The 23,442-nt window shown below is 41.6% G+C and overlaps 1 protein-coding gene across 3 annotated transcripts in view; it reads right to left on the minus strand.

Annotated features, from left to right (window-relative positions):
* atrnl1a (attractin-like 1a) overlaps positions 1-23,442 on the minus strand; it is a 250,037-nt gene that overhangs the window by 20,709 nt on the left and 205,886 nt on the right. For 2 of the 3 annotated variants that reach the window (XM_034898107.1, XM_034898109.1), the window contains one exon: positions 19,536-19,631. In XM_034898107.1, coding sequence (XP_034753998.1) covers positions 19,536-19,631 — 96 coding nt within the window. The remainder of the gene's footprint in view (positions 1-19,535; positions 19,632-23,442) is intronic. The other variant, XM_034898108.1, reaches the window with a different exon arrangement.

Here is a 23,442-nt window from a genome sequence, read left to right on the forward strand (position 1 = left end):
CCCCCCCCCCCCCCCTTTCCCTCTGAAGCTGTCTAACTGGATGTAGCGGCGCAAAGTAACAGTTGGGGTAAAGATCAAATTTCTCAAACCAACCTTCCAAATAAACGAGTAATTAGTAAATTAGTAGTAGACAGCAAGCAAGGCATGGCATTGTTGTTTTAAAGAGCCATGGCCATTGATAGAAAACAGACAATATAATATTATTACAGGAAAGTCTTTTCAAAATGTGCTAACTATTGAATAAAAAAAGGTATTTTTAACACGGGGATGGAGTTTAAATGGAGGAAACACATTTAAATTGATCAGCCTGACACTGAGACACATTGGGCTCCTGCAATATCATCTATTCTTTTCATACTGAGTCACTATTTAGTATCCATGAGGGTGATGTGCGCCCGGATAGCTCCGTTGGTAGAGAGCGCGCCCATGTATAGAGGTTTAGGTTAGCCTTATTTACATATGTTATTGTGTTGGATTTGCGAGTTCTTGCAAATAAAATGCGATATCTCGCAAAACAAAGAAAGATCTCGCAAAAGTGTTTTTCCCCATTACATGTTTTTTTGTTAATTATTATTATTGTTAAAGTTTTTGTTTTTTTTCCCATGTCACATGTCCGGGGCTCTGTACTTCACAACCAGGAAAACCTGATATATTTAACGTGTAACTGGAACATGACTCAGCCAAAGCAAATAAAAGTCATGTTAAACATTAACGCAGGGTAATCCAACAGCGTGGCTGGAGGTCAGAGGATGAATACACACAGGAATATATGCACAATGACAGTGTGATGAAATCACCTCCATCCTCTCCCTCCAAACTCCGCTTCAGATTGTGTCCTCGGCTCCCATCTCCCCTCGTTGTCCCTTAAAATCTTCACTGTCAGGCCTCTCTGCCCATTACTTCCATCACTCTCACTCTCTATCTCCTCCTCCTAATGGCCTTCTCTCTCTGTCGCTCTATTTATCTGTCTCTCCACTTCGGTCTGTCTCATTTTCTCCACCTCTTTTTGTCTGTCATGAACACTCTCATCCTCTCAAACTGACATTAGCAACACACGGCTGGACAACCACTGGGGAAGTTCAACTTTTCTTCAGATTCAGTGATTATGTTTCAATGTGAAGCATATCTGAACTACATGTTGAAATATATTTATGGAAATAATGTTGGAACAGATGTCAGGACATTCACTTTTGAATCAAATTCACGCTTTACCAAGACGTCAGGACTTCTTTTAAACTGTAAATGACTGAATCATTACTGGACTACACACATACTGCACTGGATTTGGATTCAGCTACGAGATAAAGAGAGCTTTACCCAAATACTGTCAACAACTAGAAAGAAATAAGGTACTACAACTCGGATATCAGAGCCATCTCTTAAAAGGATGCTCGTACTATCTTTGTTCATATCAACAAAAGCCTTGGGCTCCATCTCAACACACAGCCGTGTGTTTGATACGCCGATTAACTGGATGTTACACCTTTAATACTCTGCTGTTCAGAGCAAAGAAACTGTGTGAGGAGGAACCAATACTCAGGTTGGAAACTCTATCGCGTTAAATCTCAATTTGAATCCTTTATCCTGATAAAATTATGGAAACTTCTTTGGCTTAGCTTTTTTGCATTTGTAAGTAATAAAAGAGATATGAGATATTATCCCTGCTTGTTCACTGAGAAGGCTCAAACACAAATGTTTTATAAAAGCCCTTCAAATCCAGTTCTCATTCGTTTACGCAACAAACTAAAGTGCCTTTTAAATAAACGTGTATTAGGACCCACATTATTCATATGCTAGATGGATTCTACAATTAAATCTGTAAAAGCAAAGTTTGCTTACAATCCACCTATCCATTCATCCATCCATCCACCCATCCATCCTTCCATCTTTGTCCACTTACCCGGTATTGGGTTGGGGGGGGGGCGGGGGGGCTATGTTACTTATTTAAAGTCATTCTCATTGCCTCTTTCTCATCTTTCCTGGTGGCATTTCAAGGTGCTTTAAAGTGGAACAAAAGGTTTGATGCTCGATTGAAGGGCTTTGAACGCGCTGTAACCCCAGACACACTCCCTGTCCAACACATCTCACACTTGGGAAAAACACACACACATACACACACACACATACACAAGCACTGTGTTGCTCTCTGACCCAAGAGGTGTGGAGAGTCTCCTATGTCGGGCCCTCCTTAGTGGATTAGACCGGCCATGCATGTCCACCCCCGCAGGGCAGAAAATTGTCTCGTCCAATCCTCTTTGCATCCAATATCTCTCTTTCCATTCTCTCTCTCTCTCTCTCTCTCTCTGTCTCTGTCGCTGTACTCCCCAGGGAGTCTGCTGGATTGAGAGGAAATGTTTCTGATTAGGGAGTGAGACAGTCCGTGTCGGGGTGTGTGTGTGTGTGTGTGTGTGTGTGTGTGTGTGTGTGTGTGTGTGTGTGTGTGTGTTGAGTGCATTTGTCGTGCTTATCCATCTGATAATCCACTTTAGGTGAGAACAAGTATTTAAAAACATGAATTTGAAGCGCCCATATTATGCTCATTTTCAGGTTCACAACTGTATTTATGTCAAAATACATTTATGTGGTTTAGTTTTCAAAAATCCCCATATATTTGTTGTTCTGTACATGGCTGCAGCTCCTCTTTTCACCCTCTGTGATGAGCTCTCTGTTTTAACTACAGAGTGAGGCATGTCTGGTCCATCTTTGTTGGGGTCGCACATGCTCAGTAAGTCCTGCTTGGACATGGTGTCTCCTAAACCGGGGCTTCCTAATCAATAACAAACTGCCGATATCGGAGAAGTTATTGCTCTACCTGGTGGGTGGCGCTATAGACACTGTACATATGCTCTGATGGGAGGAGATGGTGAGTGGGAATATTCAAATGTTTCAGCCGATTTTGCCCAGCTCACCTGGAGACTGAAGGCAGGACACATTCAGGAACCCTCATCTCACTCACAACAGCATTGATGGGTTTTTTCTCCAAGTTTGTATGCGTGTGGACATTAAGTTTGATTTGAAAATTGGATTTGAAAAAAATAAATGTCAAATGGCAGCTGTGGGTGGCTGTGGATCAGGCTTAAAGCGGGTGCCTGTCAAATAGAAGGTTGGCGGTTCAATCCCTGGCCCTGCAGTCCCATGTCAAAGTGTCCTTGGGCCAGACACTGAACCCAGAGTTGCCCCCGATGCCACGCCATCGGAGTGTGAATGTGTGTGAGTGTGTATCTGATGAGCAGCTTGTAGGGCAGCCTCGGCCACAGTGTGTGAATGTGTGTGAATGCTGAACGGTTCCTGTACTGTGTGAAAGAGCTTTGAGTAGTCGTTGGTAAACTAGAAAAGCGATGTATAAGAAAGGCCTATTTACTTTAGAAGAAGCAGGCTGCTTACACACAATAACTCACACTTATTTTAGAGAAACTTATTTTACTTATTTTAGCTACCAAGAAAACTCTTGGTAGCTGATCATTTTATAAATAGTCCTGCATAAAAGACCTTACAGAAAGAATATGTATCACTCAATTGTGCCTCTCATATGCTGACATTACATGGGAGTCTCATCTGATCATAGCTGGAAAATACAAAGTAGGTCTGTTTACGGCTATGTCTACAAATATCATGATTTAAAATGTTATAATTATTTTATTTCATTTTACAGCATCAGAAAACATTCACAACCTAGTGTCTTTGCTGTTATTCTGCATATTAAAAAGATAAGACACATAGTTCCTGTCTTTTGTTCTACTTACTTTTCTCAGATTGTGCCTTTTAGCAGAAAGTAATTACATGCAATAAAACAGGATTTAGATGCAGTGACATTTATGTTTCATTAAGTGGTAATTACAACATACAGTCCGATTATCTCAGAGACAAACAGCACTCTGTGACATTACCAGTGCTATTAGACCAACCAGTGTTCCCAGTTAGAGGATGCAGAACACTGATCTCGGACCTTTAGACCTACAGAGTTAACATGTGTCGCTGTGCTGTTACTACCATGTGGAATTTGACAGGAAAGCGGTTTTCTTTGAATAAAAACAAGTGGAAAAAGTGCAGTTTTCCATTTATATCTGGATTCAGCTCCCAGCCTGGGGAGAGGGAGGCGGAGGGAGCAGGCGGACATGTTTGAGGTATTTCTAAGAAAACTGAAAATCCCTTCCAGCTCTGAGAGTGAGAGGAGATTTCAGACACAAAGTGGTATCTTAATCCCAATAATCAGAGAGATGCAACAGGAGATATGGTGTGCCTTGTCCCCCCCCCCCCTTTTTTCTTCCCTACTCCTCCATAAAAGCTGTGCTTCATGTCTCATAAACAGTTTGTTGTCCCCTACAACTGGTAAACAAAAGGTCCCTGCACAGCGGACACTCTGTTGTCTCTGTGACAACCTTCTGCAGGCTGTCCTCCGGCATCATCCTGACAACTTCTACATTTAAAATGTATGAATGCAGAGACACAGACTGGTTTGGATGAGGAAAAGAGAGGAGGGGAGAGAAAACAAGAAGAGAAAATGATGAGGAAAGAGGAGATGAAAGTAAAACTGAGAGGAGAGGACATAAGAATAAGAGAGTAGAAGAGAGAAAACAAGCATAGGAGAGGGGTAATAAGAGGAGAAGACTTGAGGAAATGAAAGGAAAAGAGAAAAGAGGAGAGTAGAAGAGAGAAAACAAGAAAAGAAGAGGTGGCGATGAGATATGGAGAACAGAGGAGGTGGGAGGAAACAAGAAAAGAAGCGGTGATTAGAGGATAGAAGCGTGAAAAAGAAGGCAAGGACATGAAAGGAAATGAGTAGATAAGATGAAACGGGCAGATAGAAAACAGAAAACAAGCAGTGGTAAGGAGAGGAGAGAAATGAGGGGATGAAGGCTAGACGGGAGGACACAAGACAAGAAGAGAATGGACAAGCAGAGGACAGGAGAGAGAAAGAAGAAAAGAAACAAGATTCAAATAGATGAGAGAGGGGGAATGGAAGAGAGGTAAGAAGACAAGGAAATAAAGAGGGCAGGAAGAGAGGAGAGGAAAAGACAAGGGTAGAAAGGAGAGGAGGAAAAGTTTAAAAAAGGGATAAAAGAGGAAACACGAGTAGAGAGAGGGGAGAAGGAGAAAAGGGGGAAGGAGAACAAAAAAGGAGTGTAGTGGGGTGGAGAGCAGGGGAAGGAGAGAAGAAGAGAAGATTGAGAGAAGATGACAGTAGATGAAATGAGGAATCGTATTCTTTTTAACTCCCCTCCCTCACTCTCTCTCTCTCTCTCTCTCTCTCTCTCTGTCTTTCTCTCTCCTTCTCTCTCTCTCTCCCCCTCTACCTCCCTCTCTCTCTCTCTGTCTCTCTCCCTCTGTCTCTCTCTGTCTCTCTCCCTGTCTCTCTCTCTCTCTCTGTCTCTCTCTCTCTGTCTCTCTCTGTCTCTCTCTCTCTGTCTCTCTCTCTCTCTCTGTCTCTCTCTGTCTCTCTCTCTCTGTCTCTCTCTCTCTGTCTCTCTCTCTCTGTCTCTCTCTGTCTCTCTCTCTCTGTCTCTCTCTCTCTGTCTCTCTCTGTCTCTCTCTCTCTGTCTCTCTCTGTCTCTCTCTCTCTCCTTCTCTCTCTCCCTCTCCCTCCCTCCCTCCTTGGCTCGAAGCCGCCCCGCTGGGAGCCGGTGGCTCAGAGTTGCACTCCGTGTTGGTGGGAACGGAGTCGTCTGCTTGTCAAGCGAATCGCTTCGCGGTGTTTGAAGCCTCCCAGAGAGGGACCGAGACAGAGTGGCGTGTTGAATCAGCCTGTAGCTCCCCGAGCCTGGCTGCCCCATTACACCACATTATTTACAATTTTCATCTATTAGAGCGTTAATCTGTCTATAGATTCTGCTGTCTCACGCATTCTCTCACTCACTCACACACACACACACACACACACACACAGTGGTAGTTTGTCTTCTGCACAGATAGTTTTGTGTAGTTGCACAGTACACACACACACAACACACCTTCACCTTTAACCAGCTGGCGCTCATACTGGGAGTGATGCCCTCATCTAGTCCTCCTACAGAGAAAGTAGTGTTCATCTAAAGCACACATGTATGCTGGCATGGACGGGCGTACACACACACACACACAAACACACACATACACACACACAGTCTGCCTTCTCGCGTCCTCTAACTGCTGCTCTTCGTCTCGTTATGCCTCCCTTCCTCTCACTCCTTGAGACACTGTGTGTTGTTATTCTCCACAGTCCGTCTGTATTTCTTGCCTTTATTGACACGCTGCTCCTGTTATACTCTCTATACAAAGCAGGATGAGTCATTGGTTGCAAAATATTCTTTCATGGGGCTGGACGGTAAACCAAAATAATCAAACCAGCCACATTGTGAATCTCTTATATACTTTAATTTGTTCCCATTGGACCTTGCAAAAACAACAGTGTAGCTGGTGCTGACCATCACTTTTATCTGTTAAAACTAACTCTACCAGCAGTATAGTCATATCAGCTGTCTCTCATTAATGTTAATCCTGAGAGTAATGGTATCGTTTTGAACCAGGACCTGCAGTATTTGGATCAAGAAGATAGTTTAAAATACATTGTAGTTACATTAAGTAGTCTACAGCTCCAGCTCTACTCTGTTACTCCAATGTACAGTATGTATGTATGTGTGTGTATTCATAATGCAAACACACTGTACAGTATGTATGTGTGTATGTATGGTATGTATGTATGTGTATGTATGCATAGTGCAAACACACTGTACAGTATGTATGCATGTATGTAGAAAGTTATCTGGATAAGTGCATGCGTTCTTTAGTTTTTTGTATCATTTAATTAATTAATTTTGTCTTTCTTGTCTTGTTTTTCTTTTACTATTTTTTTTCCCTTGACAATGTGTTTGTTACTCTTATAAATGTGTGTGGGGGGGGGGGGGTGATATAAGCTGAAGATTCTGACCCTTCCCTTTGGTAGACCAATAAATTCATTCATTCATTAATCATGCATCCACATTTCATGTTCTTAACGGTATCTTGCGGATGTGTTGCATTACTTCCTGAGAATACACACATCTTAGAAGACCTCAGAATATCAGACGTATCTTTCAAACACACACAAACACATACTGTATGAAAGCATATTATGAGCTTAATGTAACATTGTCCAAGGAATAGGACTTCTACTCCTCGAACCCCTAATGCCTGAAATAACTGATAACTCAACAAATCCAAAATGTTCACCCTGTTCTGTTTGTCCCCCTGTTTTCACCCTCTGTTTCCCCTTCTATCCATATTTTATCTCTCTCTCTGTCTCCTTCATTTTGTCTCTACTTGTTTATTTCTCGTCCCGGTCACTTCCTCCTCGAGTCCTCAGACGGGACATTGGGTCACATCCTCGTCTCCACACGTCTGCATATTAAGCACATTGCATCAACGTGTGTGTTTGTGAAATAGGGAGATGAGAGAGAGAGATGTGAGTGTGTGAGAGTCGGCAGTTGTATAGGAATTTCCATTTTAATCAGAAAGTATGTGAGTGAACAATCCTATTACCGTAGAGGAGGACAGAGGGGCCACTTCACAACCTCTCTCTCTCTCTCTCTCTCTCTCTCTCCTCGCCTCTCCCTCCCTCCATCCATCCATCCTCCTCTCTCTCTCTCTCTGAGACGACAAATTAATCATCTCTCTAATGCCTCATGAAAGCCAGACTTTTATTTTCTTTTTTTTGCCTCTTCTTAATTCAAGAGGAGGAATATATCTTTCGTTCACCCCCTCCTGCAGAAACACACACTCACAAAGACACACACTTTCTCCGTCCTGTCCACTTCTCCTTTCACTATTAGTGTAGGAAAGATTAATGAGTTTTCAAGCTGCCAAGGATGTGTAGTTGCATCCACAGGGGAGAATGTACACACACAAATACATACCTCGCACGCACACACACACACACACACACCCCTACACACGTATGTGCACATGAACCCACATAACAATGCTACATAGCCCATCATCATTCCTGAAAATATATATTTTATTCCCTTCAATTTCAGTATTGACGGATTGTTGAGGAGGAGGAGGAGAGATATCGATCATGGACAAAAGAGGACAGCAGAGAAACACACTGATCATTAAGAGGGCTGAGAAGAAAAGGCTGTATACTGAGGAAATGGCCTAATAAGAAAGAATATGGTTGCCAGGTAGCACACTACAGCACGGCTCCAGTGAGCCGCCTACATCTACAAACTTCATCAGGGGTTTAATTAGGTCTGGTTATGCTTCAGGAAAAGGGCTCGTCAGATCGTCTTATAGCGTCTTAAAGTCTCCTTTCCAACAGCAGAATCATGGGACATTAGATACTTTTGGGACTTTCTGAAAGGTGTTAGGAGGAGGGCAAGGATGGAACTTCTCTTTCAAGCTCTCGGTTTTTCTACTTCCGTCACTTTTTGTGTGTGTAACTGAGCTCAACGCTGTTATCCCCCATTTGCATGATTTATCAGGACAAGACCACAAAGACGCGCAAAAGACTCTCGGAGAGAGCATAACGTATCGGAAAGACTGTCGTCACGGTAACCCCGTCCGTCCATCCAATAACCACATTACTTCCGGTCCCTTATTTTTCCTCTCCAAAATAACAATAAAAAAATAAAAATGAGGACAAAAAGAGATTTCCTCTCTTTGTGAGTGTCACATCTGTAAATAAGTGCTAGTTTGTCTTCTGCACAAATAGTTTTGTGTAGTTGCACTTGTACATTCAGTACACACACACACACACACACACACACACACACACACACACAGTACACAACACACCTTCACCTTTAACCAGCTGACGCTCATTTTCGGAGTGATGCCCTCATCTAGTCTACAGAGAAAGTAGTGTTCATCTAAAGCACAAATTGATGCTGGCACAGGCGGGTGCGCATTCACACACACACACACACACACACACATTATTCACTGGCTGAGTGTTCAGGACATAATGGGCGCGCCTGCTTGGTCAGCTGAACCTGAAACTGGCACTAAACTACATGATGGACAGAGTCAGAGGGAGAGAGGAGGAGGAAGGAGGGAGAGGAAAGGAGAGAGACAAGGGGAGAGAAATTGAGAGAGAGAAAGGGGGTGAAAAAAAAGGAGAGATGTACAAAGCTGGATGGACCGTAGGCCAAATAAAAGGATGCTCCAGATGAAGGTAAAAAAGGCGAGGAAAGACAGGAAGAGATGGACAGAAGAGAGCCTGGAGTAAATATGAGAGCACTAGTTTATATGACATGTCCCAGAGCTCAAAAAAGGGAGTTTTCAATTACTTAAATCATTTTCACAGTACCACAAATTGTATTTGTAGTATTTCTACCTTCCCAGCCTATTCAGATAGTTAACTACATGTAGCTCTAACCTCACCAAGAGGAAATAAATAAACTGTATCTCAGATATCTGAACTTCAGTACCTGTTCTGTCTGATCTTACATATCTAAACACAGTGGAGTGGATTTTACAATCAGACCAACGGTGGCGTATTAGCTCACTGCTATGCTCTCCATCACAGAAACAAGAGCAAAGTGATGTAAACCTACAGTACCTCTGACAAGTTTTTGAGATGCACCTGGGGTTTATTATTTTACCCTTGAAGAAGGGGAGGGAGAGATGAGACAGTGAGTCTGGACTGACATCCATAAAGAAAAGAAAAAAGGTTCACATGTAGTCCAGAACATCTGTAACATACTGATAGCAACACTTCTGTGGACTGTGTCAGGCTGAAAATAAAACGGGGTTTTATGAAGTTTGGTCGAAGATCGAATGAAACATCTGTTTGCCCTGTGTGAAATACGTAGCAGGTATGTATGGTGGAACATGGTGAAAAAGGCAAGCTGTTCTTTATAGCCAGGCGGAAAAAGGTCTGACTGATAAAAGTTGATGAAAAAAACAAACAACTAGGGCCAAAAGTTGAAAAGATAACTCTATAGAATCTCTACAATTTAAGACTGAGACACAGACATGACATGTTAACTCTCATATGTGTGGTCTCCCAATCTTTACAGCAGGCGAGGAAGGAGAAGGAAGTCAAACCGGTGCTTAGCTGGTCTGACACACTCCAGTCCTCTCTGGGCTTAGCGGAGGAAGGGAAGAAATGGGACTGTTTACACATGACTTCAAATACATATCTCACCAGAGGACAGATAGAGGAGTGGAGTGGCATCATGTCTGTAGGCGTGTAAGGCTAAGTGTCCACACTGCTTTTTTTTAATAGTGGGACTATCATAATAATAATAATAATAATTATAATCTACTATATAGAGCCTTTCAAGTAGAGATTTTTTTTAAATATTCATTAGAATCATTTATGACAGAAAATGATTGTGCTAAATGAATGTTTAAAAAATAAATTTAAGAAACGGACAGTCAACATATGCATCAAAACATGCAACATATATCCAACGTTTTACCCTCCTCCTGAGTGACTGGTTTGTTTCAGGGAAGTATTAACCGGCGCAACTACTGACACCATGATGTTTTCAGTGTGTAGTGTTTGCTTGGTTGTTCAGTATATAGTTCACTATTAAATAAACACGATATAGGGAAGAGTGAGTGAGTGACCAAGGGAACACTTCTGAAAGTAGCTCAAGTCCCCCAGCAGGAGCTGGTTGTTGTGGTGCTTTTCCACTTCTGCACCTTAACCTCAAATACAGGGCTTCTCTTTGACTGAGCTGTCTTAGTCCTCACCCTGAATTACATGAAAATTATAAATGGCTGGTTGAAAATATACATTTTCTGTTCACTCACTCCTTTTTTTTAACTAGATCTCTGGGAGACGGAGAGGTTGCAGAGACTGAGAAAGGCCGCTGAAGCTGCTGCTGTTGCTGCAGGTGCTTCTCCTCCGTCACTAAAACAATGTGAGGCACGGCCACTTTTTCTCTAATCTGCCAGATGATGAAAAGAAAGAGAGGGAAAAAAGCCTTTTCTGTTAAAGCGCAAACAGAACACGAAGAGGGATGGGTTTGTTTTAGCCTCGTTAGAGAGGACAGGGGTGTGAGTTATTGAGTTAATAACATGTGCTTGTGTGCCAGAGTCTGCCGCCATGCCTTTTACTCGTGAGATACACAGAAACAGCCACAGGTGATTGCAAAAACAATGTGTACATTCAATTTTCCATGATGAATGCAAAAGAGTGTGTGTTTTTGTGTGCTTGCACCTTTTTGTGTTGTCTGATAAGCCCTGCGGTGTTGTGTGTGTACCGTGGGTGACTCAGCATTTAGCCGTGATATTTCTACTTCACATACATTACTCCCAGGTGTCATAACTGTTATTTATCTGCTTCTTTCCCCTTCATTCCCCCTCCGTCCATCCATCTATTCCTCTCCACCCTCCAACCCTCATTTCTGAGGCATATTAAATCCCCGCAATTGAAGAATAAATACGCCACATTAAAACAAAGGTATGAAATTGATTCCTTCTTTGCTTTAAATAGCATTATGAAAACAGGAGACCGGCGTTAATCAGCGGCAAGGTGGGAACTGCCTTCCGCAGGCGGAGGCGTGCAGATGCTGGTTGCTGCAGGCTCATCAGCTTTACGACATAACGGCGGTTCTTTATAGAGGCAGCGGAAACATCGATTTACGCTGATGACTCTGCCTCTGTTCTGTAATGCAGCCATGGTAAAGCTCTGATCAAGTTAGCGAGATGATAGAGGTGGCCTTTAGCTGCAAAACATGGCCATCTTCTGTGATGTAGTGGCTTTTACTGCTATTTAACATACGGAGGGCTGTGGATAAGGAGAAGCAAGAGGCTCCATCCCAACCACGTAACACATCCCACAAACATTTACATTTTAGGAGTCCAGAGATTTCAGAAGTTAAGGGAGAGATTTACAAGTCTGTAATTTCCATTTCCAATAAGTTTCCTGAAACAAAAAGCAGGCTAAACACAAGGAGAGTATTTTAATCAATACCCAGCAGGTAAACTGATATTTAAAAAATAGTGAAACGTGCTGGAGGAGCTGTACGTGAGAACTCAAATGTCCCAATCAGTTGGACCAGACAGTAAACACACTTTAGCCTTTACAAATCTGCGTAATGTCCTGTTTAGCCCGTGTGTAAATACAGCAGTCCACTGTCGGGTGTGTTGATGATGTTCCTAGCAACTGGAAGAAAACAAACATCGTTTCCATTTATTTAGACGGCAACAGAAATGGAGAAACAAAGAGAATCAGGTACTTCTGTCAATAAGGGCCGGTCTCAGGAGTCATCAGAAAAATTCATGGAACAGCAAGAGACTAAGTTGTTTTTGACCGAATCAGCATCACAGCCTGCTTCCTGCTGGCTCTAGAATGCGTCTGACATGGGCAATCTCCTTTTGGGTGCTACATGTGGCAACGCTGGACAACGCCCGGACCTGATTCTCTGGAGGAAATATGAGGAAACGGTTATAGTCAGTTCCTGATGAGTGTGGTCATGCCACTCAGTCATCTCCAAATTTTGGGTCATTAGAGCCATCTAATATAGAAAAGTATTGCACACCAAGGGCTGGACTAGACTTGAAACTAAGAAAAAAAAGTCCACACTCGGGCTCTATATGCATTTCTCGGCCTGACGGTTGAAACCAGATCTAAATAGAGAAAGGTGAATGGAGTCAGCGTATTCAACTTCTTTTTTTTTTTTACTTTGATTTCACCTATCTAACCTTTTAGCTGTATCGTCATATCATTTTGGTTTTAGATTTCCAATTCAGTGAATATGTGGAAACTGAACACTGACAGAAGACTATAACATGTTTCCTTTTGTTAAAAAAAGTAAATGCAAGTCTTTAGAGAAAAAAAAAAAATTCAAACCAGCTGTGAAACAGCATCATCCTAAAAAAATGAAAAGACACCTCACCATGAGAAAGTGATCTTCAAATCGAAATGATAGAAGGCTCTTGTTCCAAGAGTACATATAATGGCACGTCTTCAGAGGATGGAGAAGATGTCTTTGATAGAAAAGAAGCTGGAGAGAGATTTAAGTTCATCTTTTATGTGTCCTGGGCAATCGAAGCACGCAACACGTCCACATGAATGTACACATAGTACCGTGATGGATCCTTAAAGAGTTGCTTCTTACAGACGGAGACTGAGACACTTTGTGGTTGGAACACAGACGCAGCGGACTGTAGCTTCTGAAGGAGAACTCAAGATTATAGCTCAGGGGATGGTGGCATCTTCTACTCTGCAAGAAAATAAGTATTTCCCATAGGGCAACACAGTGCGGAAATGTTTATATAACACTAATTTTGTCTCCAAATTACATTCTAGTCAGAAATGCAGTTGCTGCCCTGATTATGTTCACAGAGGTTTTTGATGTGAAGGTTTTAAGTGGTAGGAAATTGGTCTGAGGCCAAACATTGTCATGAACAGGCATGCCTGATATTGTATGAAAACGTATGCATAACAATTCGTATAATATCTTAGGAAATAAGGCAACAGGCGGTTACAACGGCATCACAAACCGGTCAAGTTTAGTGGTCTTTACAGTTGAGTTTAGCCCATAAAGGTAACCAACAAAAACCTCTAAGTTAAGTTAGATTCACACACCCGTCTCTTTAAGTACTACTACGTTTTCTGGGTAAAAGTCTTGTTTTCCCCGGGATACGAACTCTGATCCCCTGTTCCAAACCCCGTGTTTTACGAGCCTCCCAACGGTGTTAAAATGGCAAACTACAGGACGATGCTGATCGCTTGAAAGTAAAATGAAGGTGTATCTGAAAACCACTCAACCATTTTCAGAAAATACAATGATGTTGAAAGGAGAGTATGGGATGGAAGATGGAATAAATGTGTAATTTAGAAATAAATAACATTTTCGACACATCAAGCCTCCATCAAATCACACCACTCTCCTTTCCAATCAATTATATCTTCATTATTTTGCACACCTTCCCCTCCCTCCTATGCATACCAAATCACTGTGTGTGTGTGTGTGTGTGTGTGTGTGTGTGTGTGTGTGTGTGTGTGTGTGGAAACAACAGGTGTTGTGTTCCTTCCTCGCTGTCTAAACATGGCATGAAATGGGCTGATGATGACTCCATTCGTGTAATGGTACTCCGCTGCTCTGCGTAAGCGGGACAGGATAAAATAGCGGCGCTGCACAGACATGTTCCATCTCCCTCATTCATTACATGGTTATGCTAAGCTGCATGCGCGACTCCGAACCAGATGTTGTGTAATTAACCTCAGTGTGAAGATAGCGTTCTGCCCGATTGTCTCTCACCTTCAAGAATGAAATGGAAACCAGGCTGAGGCAGAGATAAGGGGAGGTACTCCGGAGGTTTCTGCCGGGCCGTTGAAACGAACGTAACTGAGCCGAGTCCAACCTGGTCCACCAGAGCTGAAACTAATTAGGCATCGCGTGCAGATAGCCTTCCATACCATTGTCTCTGTAACCTTCAGCTCAAACTGTGTGAGGAGACTAAACCTCAGACAGGAAGGGGAGATATGTGGAAGAGGACTTTGTGTTAGCAGGTAACAGGGTCATTGTAGAACACCCCAGAATAGGCTTTAGTGAATATCTCCAAACTGATAATGTCACTAAATTAAATAGACTATTGAAGGATTCAGAAGTAATGAATGCTCTAGAGAAACAGGTATGCAAATCCAATGATTGAAGGTACAGAGGTACTGTTCGTTCATTAAACTCTAAGTTTGTTTTATAAATGTTTAAGTTGTACCACATAGTCAGCTGCAACACAACATTCTGATTAAGTTCCCAAATTAAATCTGTTCTCATACCATGGGAATTCAAATTGGCTCAATTTAAGAGAGGAATCAGACATATAAGTATTTTTGCATGGGTGCACACTGTTTGGTGCCAATATTAATATAATTTTTTGTTATAAATTCAGAATATTGTAAAATTCTGAAATACTAAATTGGGAAATATTCAAGTCTATCTGGATTTAAACAAAATCTAGTTTGGATCAATGGAAGTAAATGGCCCTCACCTTAGCAAAGCTATATGCTGAAACTGACAAGTTTTTGAGAAAAATGCAACAAGGCGAGCTGCTATAACTGGGACGTTTTGGGAATGAGTTATTGTTGTTTTTTAGGGAGAACATTTTAAGATCTGTCCAGGGACAATGGATGAAAAATTGCCTTTTGGCTAACTCTGGTGCATTTACAGCAATATTAATTAATTTACACTGCCCCTGTCAAATAAATTAATAAATTAAATTAAATGAAATTGGTGGGATTGCTGTGGACAAAGTGCACACGGTGATACACTGGTAAGTGTCCTGCTTATTTAAATAGCTCATGTTACTTTATTTCGTGAACGTATAACTTTAATCTTGTATGTGGCATTTTGCAAAAGAGACTATTTTGCGGAGCCGCCGTCGTTGCATCCGGAGCTTTGTGATTGTTACCCATGGTGATTGTGATTGGTTTAAATAAATGCAAACAACCCAGAGCGTTTTTTTCTCTCCTATCCCAGAATGTTTTCTAGATACTGTATATCTGGCAATGTAAGACTAACTGAAATGCAAAACATGCACTGTAGGCTCAGCACCGTTTGTTCTGAACCACCCGTATTCTCTAACAGAGCTGCCCATGCACACGTCTGCATGCAGTTTGATAAATGAGGGTTAATGTTCTCCCGGCTTTCAATCTGACTGGTTGACCTCCTGTGCATGTTTTATGAAACATCTGTCACTGAGCTGTGGCTTCAGGGAGGGTGAAAGAGATGGCTCCGGGGCAAGACTTCACTTCCAATGATGCATTGCTTCTATCGGGATTATTAAAATGTTGAAATGAGTTAAGATCAAAGCAAGGTCAGACAAATGAGTGTGTTCCATTTAGCTGTTTCATGGACCTTGTGTAATGGGATTACAGTGATCTATCATTAAACAACTTTGACAAATAACAGTTGGTTATTAAATAACTAACTGTGCAATGTACGATGTACGATGTACACTCTATTACCTAAACACTTCCCCTCCAATTAATCTTAGTGTAGCATCCTTTAGCAACAAGTGGCCTCCATAGTGGATGCAATCAAACAGTCTAAGAGACTCGAATGGTGCATCCATATCATCTAGTGGTGTCTCTGCAGTGAAATTTGCATGATTGATTCATTTTTACAGCTCACTATTAAACTAATTATTATGTCATCTCTCCCAATCTTGGCAAATAAAAGGGTCCTTTCTTGAAGCACAATCATCCAGCTAGAAGAAATCCTCACAAATAGAGGTCTTTTATTAAAAAATAAAGACATTAAGATGATGAGTAAGAAAAAGAGAATATCACTAAATTCTGTAATAATATAGCACTTTGTTGGGTTGGGTTTGTAGCTCTTTTATGAAAAGCGCAATGAGATAACGTATTGTGATTTGGCGCTATATAATTCAGATTGAATATTAAAGGAGCCATTCTGCATAGCAAGATACTTTAAATATATTTAGCTGGTAATACTTCTGTGCTTTTACTTAAGTAACAGTTTAAATGTAGGGCTTTTACTTATAATGGAGTAATTCCTAGACCACTGTACTTCTACTTCTCCTTATGTTAAGAATCTAAGCACTTCTTCCATCTTTGCCTGACAGTGACCCAGCAAAACTAACCAATCAGCCTCCTGAACCACACCAAAAAGCTATTTTCACATCTTCCATCCCAACACATTACAAACCCCCCTGCTGTTTAAGCTAAACCCTGCATGTGTTTGTCATTGAGGACAGACATCTCTCGACAGAGGTGGCACCACTGCCTGCCCCTCCTCCCCCCCCCTGCCTGGTTGCTTAGGAGAAGGAAGGGCATGTCTGATTCGGTGGATACCCTTTCACTGAGAGTACCACTGTCATGTTACAGCATGTGCTCACTAATCTCTCTCTACAAGAGGCTGATATGAGCGGTGGGACCATCTGGCTCACACTCCACCAGCCACAATGCCTCATGAGGACCCTTCAGGGCTGCAGGGTGAAGGTGAGGTGCCAGCATCACAAAGAGAGCCCTGTTATCACACAGGACAGCTCCGTGAAGTGAAACCAGACGCACTCTCTCCCCTCAGCCTTCCATCTTTGTTGGCGTCAGTACTCCTCCGAGGTGTAAGGTGGATGTTGTTTGTCTGCACCCGCTTAGCAAAGGCTTCTAAAGAAAGTTACATATTGTGTTTTCATGCAGACTTTTACACCTGAGGGGGCCTCCAACATCACAATGAATACACGTGTTGATTGTGACCCATGTTTCATGGTTATCCACGTTCAGATGCCATGGACCACACATCCGTGACATCTCTGTACACAGTTTCACATTGAGCAGCTGAAAACCATTGGCTCACTGGCTTATTACTACGAGGACGGCTCATTTAGATGAAAACAAGTTTATGGCTCGTTGTTAACCCTATTACGTTAGGAAAGATGCGTCGTTTGTGATTTAATAACATTTTGCTATGGAGTGATTGATCCCGGAAGTTCGAGTCTGTGAATATCTTTATAACTTTGCGCATTATGAATCTGTGATAAAACTTTATAAAACTGGGGAATGGATGTTCATTCTGTGCGCAAAGATTAGCTTTATTTTCCTAACTAGTCATCTTGCCAACTTTTTTAAGTCAAGTTTGGAAATTCTGTCTTAGCCTTTCAAAAATAAGTGAACATAATTTATCACTTTGGTAATTTAAAGTTTCGTAACGTCATTGCTCGCGGTCAGTCTACCTTGGATGGTGAAGATATTATGACTGATAATCCAAATCCATGGAGAATGAATAGGATATTGACTTCCAAAACCACACTTTTGAGCTCCCTATACAGTAAGTGCATCACAACAGCACTTCATCACATCTGTACGGCACTTTGGAAACCTTGTGTTTGTCAAAATCGTGCTATATAAATAAAGTGGACTGGATTTGATCAACTGTTGAGCTGACAACGGGGCGTCTATTTGCCAGATTCAGTTCCCTCAGTTCAGCTCTAGGTTTATTTGTCTTTAAATCCACAACGCTCAGCTGTAGCGACTTGTCTGTATCCACCGCGGCCCCCTGTGTTTGGGAGTCTCTAATCAGGAGCCAATGGTACAGTACAACCACTGCTATGTTTCTGAATTGACAAGAGTCAATGTTGACTTGGCCCTGCACTGCACTCTGGGACGGCTCTGGGCACTCCAAGTAAAGCAGATGATGTCTAACTGCCCTGTGCCATTTTGATTAATCACAACAACTCAAATCACAAGACACTTCTCTCAGTGGATAGCAGTGCACTTTGCCAAACATTAGGACAATATTCAGTCTGTTTTCTTTCTTTTTATCTAGCCCCCTGTGCTGTACTTTCTGAGAGTGGGCGGTGAGAAGTGAGGAGAAAAATTTACACTTCACATCCATTGTCTGCTTACATGGGTGGTTTCACCTATTCCGCCTGATTATAGTCTTTTCTGATTTCTTGATTGGTCTCTTTTTGAATCCCCTGCTGAGGCAGGACAGCTGCTGTCTTTACTGTATGTGCAGGGTATTTGAATCAAGATAAGTTGAAACCTAAAGCAACTTGTTGCAGTTGCAATGTTTTTACAGCAACATTGTCTTGTTGTGTATTGACACACAGCCACACAATCACACAGCCGCAGCTGAGTCACAACAGCAGTGACGGCAGAAAGTCAGAGGGCCAGAGCAGTGCTTGTGTCCCGGCGTGGATATGCAAATGAACACACTGCCCTTAATGACTCTGTTGCGTGTCCCCGAACACAACGCCACGATTTATCTTGTGTGTTTGTGTGCAGTGTTGGGAGTGACGCAAATACAAATACAAAACTAACACAATTACAGTATTGCATTATGCATTACTAATAACATGTCAGTAATATTATACCCGTTACTTCAGTAACACAAGTGCCAACACATTTTAACATGACAATTAGTGGTGTTTTTTGTTTTGTTATGTTGGAAGAATCCAAAAAAAGCCTGTGATTAGGATTTTCTGAGTGTGTGGATGAGATGACTGCAGAGACAACTGCAAGATGGACAACATTTACAGAAGTTAGTTTTGCTGCGTTAAAGCGAGCTGTCCTGTCTGTGTTCTGAGACAGAACCACAGACAGTACAGACAACCGCAGTGAGTCCAAGCTGCTGACAGATAGAAACATGTCGGGAATTGAAGTTTAAGCTTGCTACATGGAAATATTATCATTAGGCCTACATTTTATCAGCAGTGGCAAACCGACTATACCATAGGCTACTTCAATACAATTCTATGTAGCCTACTTTTAAGCATTTTCATTTTCTCCTACTTTATACTTCTACTTCAACACAATTTAGTCACGTAGGCTATTGTACGTTGTACTTATTTTAAAGATTTAGTTACTTTGCCAAATTCAGATTAATAATACAAAATATTATGAATAATCTAAGCTGTATTAGAGTGGATAAAGATGAGCCTTTGTTGATCCTGTGGTGAAATTCACAAGTTAACTTCCACTGTTGGTGTGAAAGTAACTCAAACAAAACACAATTCAGAGACTATAATACGTTAATATAACTAATTCCTCTCAAATGACTGTTATTAGCAATCTATAAAGTATTTTGGGAGTAACTTGCCCAACACTGTTTGTGTGTGTCTTCTTCTGTTTTTTTGTTTTTGTTTTTGTTGCTTACCTGTAACAGCTCCTCTTGGTCACCGCCCACATCCAGCGCTACGGCAATCGAAGCAAAGGGTCGACTGGCCATCTGCTGTCGCTCTCTCATCAGCTGCTATAGAGTGAGACACACCAAAAAAACATTGTTATAGGGAAATATTTGAGACATTTGAGTACCCTGTTGCAACTCAAAGATATTTTTTAATTAATGTCCAGTTGGCCACTGAACAGCTCTCATGGAACCAACTGTAAGTCTTGCTCAACGGCATCTTAACTGTAGTTACTGAACAATTTCTCCCTTACACCCATCCGCACTGCAGATTTTACTCAGCAACCAAACAGTACAGATACTTGCTTGGATATCTAACGCGCTCGACCTTTCTGTTAAAATATAAAATCCTTTTTTTTTAAACATAAAAACATCCGCAAAATAGTGTTCGCTGAAGCCACCAGACTCCATGGAAATAAACAGTCATTTTAGCATTGTAAAATACACTTTATTCAAAGACGAGTGAAACAAGATAAAACTATGAAAAGCCATTTGGGTCGTCTTTCCACTTTCCAACTATCACAACTCTAGTTTTGGTTGAAATAAACACATAGTTTACCAATTTATATGTGAAAATATGTTGTCTTTGTACATGCTAAAATTATAGTTTTTTCTTTTAACGCAGTTTGGGGGGTTTAGCTCTAGCAATCTCAGATTGGTTTCCGGTTAAACAGAAAGGTCTTAAATAGGTTTTAGAAAGGTCTACCTCTGTAGGAATCATTAATATAATGTTGCCAGACATTTAGAATATTAACATGAGCCTTTCAGTGACAGCGTAAAGCACTTTTAGTGGACCAAATTGACAATGTGCATTTTTCCCGTTGGGTTCCATTGCTGCCTGGTCTGCTGCTGCCTGTTAAAGCGTTGACGCTTAGTACTGGATACATTTCAAAGATTGTTGTCCCATCAGTCACTTACACACAAAAACATAGAAAAATAGGGCCCAGGTTGAAAAGAACAGTAGTTACAGTACCCTGTAAAATGATGGCAGCAAAAATGGGTTTTAAGAAAAGTATGGGGACAAGTAAGAAAAGTGAGAAATTTGAAAAGTTAAAAGAGCGGGAAAGAAGTAGAAAGGGAGAGCAGAACAGTAGAGGAAGTAATAAAGAAAAGGTTGGAAAGGGGAAAGAAGGAGAATAAAAGATGGGGAAAAGTGGGGTACAGAGATCAAAGCAGACATGTTGATAGACGACCAGGAAGAAGGTGAAGAGGGGTGGGGAATGGCAGGTGGTGGGGGGACGAGGGGGAGTCAGATGGGAGGAGGAGGAGGAGGGCAGACTTCAATAATGAGGAAATGTCAGATGAACAAAGGCAGATGGCGAGGCCTTAATCAGCATGAGGTCCTAACAACACAAACACAGATATAAAGAAGATAAAAAAAAAATACATTTGGGAACATAGATACACAAAGACTCACTCCCACACCAATGACGCACACCAAAATAGATGAAAAAGTTTGTATGTGCATGTACACCTGATATGCTATTAGGACACACACAAGTGGTGAGAAAAACAACATGCTCAGTGCACCCTCATCTACCCTTCTCCCTCCATCAAAAGCCTTGTTTCCCAGCTTTTTCCACTTCACTACAGACATGTTAATGGGGTTTTGTTTCTACATTTAGCTTGGGGGTGGCCACCTGTTTCACGCAAAACCCATTTCTGGCCCATAATGTGCCAAGCTTTAATCATCAGTATGGTGCTTGTAGTTTCGGCAGAAAATGTGCCTGGTGCAGCCTCCACACACACCCACACCCACCCATGATTGGTGAAACCAGTGCAGGGAAGGCAGAGGGAGAATCAGGACTGCAGATTGTGACCCCCTACAGGAGGGAGACACTTGTAGTTGTTTATGATTCAAGATGGCTCTTCACTAAGATGAAAAACAGGAAATTAACTTTTATGTACCAGCATGGGGAAATTCGGCCAATGCAAAATCAAGCACTGTAAAGTAGAGCAAGGACGACATAAAGTATAATAACAGACCTGGGGGGTGGTCTGGTTAGCTCAGTTGGTATAGTAGGCGCACATACTCTATATAGAGGTTTAGTCTGGTACAGTTGCTAGGGTTTCGACTCCAACCTGTGGCCCTTTGCTGCCAATTCCCCTTCCATGTCTTCATCCGTCCTGTCAAATAAAGGCCTTAAAATGCCCCAAAAACTAATCTTTTAAAAATCAAATAATAATAGACCTGGGGAATATTAGTGATAAAGTAAGGTAGATGAAGATGCAACTGTAACGCGATGTGTTAGAGTCCCACTTGCATTACTTACAGTATGTTTCTAGTCTCTGGTATCAATGACACCATTTCATCTACCGCCATAGATGAAATAGAGATAAGCTTAAAATACAAAGAAAATATATATATAAAAAAAAAAGCAAAGAAGCCCAAGAAGTATGTTGTATGGATTTCAATGGATTTTTTTTATCTAATAGATATCTAAATCTAAACTGGAAGAAAGAAAAAAGGACAGAAGAGCCATGATTGCAGAAATAGAAGCATAAACAAGGACATTAGCGAAAGAAAGGAGAAATAAAGAAGCAACACACTCGTACATGTCAACGCCCTCCACACTCTGTTACCTCTACCTTAACTGAAGCCCCTCTGTGTCCTCTCCTGCTGCTAGAAAAGGCTGTACACTGACATTAACCAGCTGTCAGGTGGTGTGCTCGCGTGCTGCCGGCTGCTCGCTTGCCAGTGTCAGACTCTTTAAGCATGAATGAATACTACACCTGTAGCTACATCAGCGGAGTCAGGCGCTCCGCCGGCGGCAGCAACTGCTCCGCTAGCAAGCCGACCTGCCGGCTAACGTGATGTCTTCTCTTGTTAGCTGTCACCGCTATGCTAACGCTGCTCAGATGACAGTGTGTGCTTGCTAGCATCGCTGTTAGCCTCCTGCTGATGTCAGCTTAGATTTGTAAGATCCCAGGTGAGAAAATGTGGGAGAGAGAGGGGAGAGGGGGGAGAGGGGGGGGGGTCTGTGTACACTGAGCTTTAGATAAGCTAATATGTAAAATGTGTTTAGACCTTTAGAAGTGCATCATGCTGTGCACATACATGCTCATATGTAGCCAACATGTAACGCATCACTGTTATTGTTCCGGTAACACTTTAATTGTAGGTATCTACATAAGAGTGACATGACACTGTCATGAACACAAGACACTGTCATGACAAAATGACACAGTCATGAACACATGACACTGTCATGAACACATGACACTATCATGATAAAATGACACAGTCATGAACACATGACACTGTCATGAACACATGACACTGTCCAGAACACACGACACTCATGACACATACACCCTAATCTTAACTTGTCAAGACAAAACCTAAAATGACCCTTACTTAAAGAAGAGTTATGTCATAAATGTTAATTACGTTTATGACACGTTAATGACAGTGTCATGACACGGTTATGTAGATACCTTCAAGTATAGTGTAATCCATTGTTCCCCTGAAAATAGATCCCTTTCTTAAAGAGACTGTAGTGTAGGCTAAGTGATGGCAGACCAAATTCAGAGCCCTATTTCTGTGAAAAAATGTATTCGTAATAATTACTTTCTGTTTATACAGTAACACTGCCGGGGACTTTTGTTTTTTCTTAAAGGAAAAAAAATTAAAATACTCATTAATATCTAATCAAAATACTTCTAGAATCACAATAAATAAAAATTGCAATCCAAATCAAATCGGCAGCGATGTATCGTATAATAACCGAGTCGGGACAAAATGAAATCATCCCAACCCAACTTACTTCAGCTAACATTGGAATTACAACAAACCTAGTGAGCAACCCAGTTTTAATGGTAATGTGTGGATTCACTATCCTTTAAAAGGTGCAGCATGAGTTCCTGCACACCCCCC

Source organism: Etheostoma cragini, chromosome 17, assembly GCF_013103735.1.
Source record: "Etheostoma cragini isolate CJK2018 chromosome 17, CSU_Ecrag_1.0, whole genome shotgun sequence".
In the NCBI taxonomy this organism is placed as follows: Eukaryota; Metazoa; Chordata; class Actinopteri; order Perciformes; family Percidae; genus Etheostoma; species Etheostoma cragini.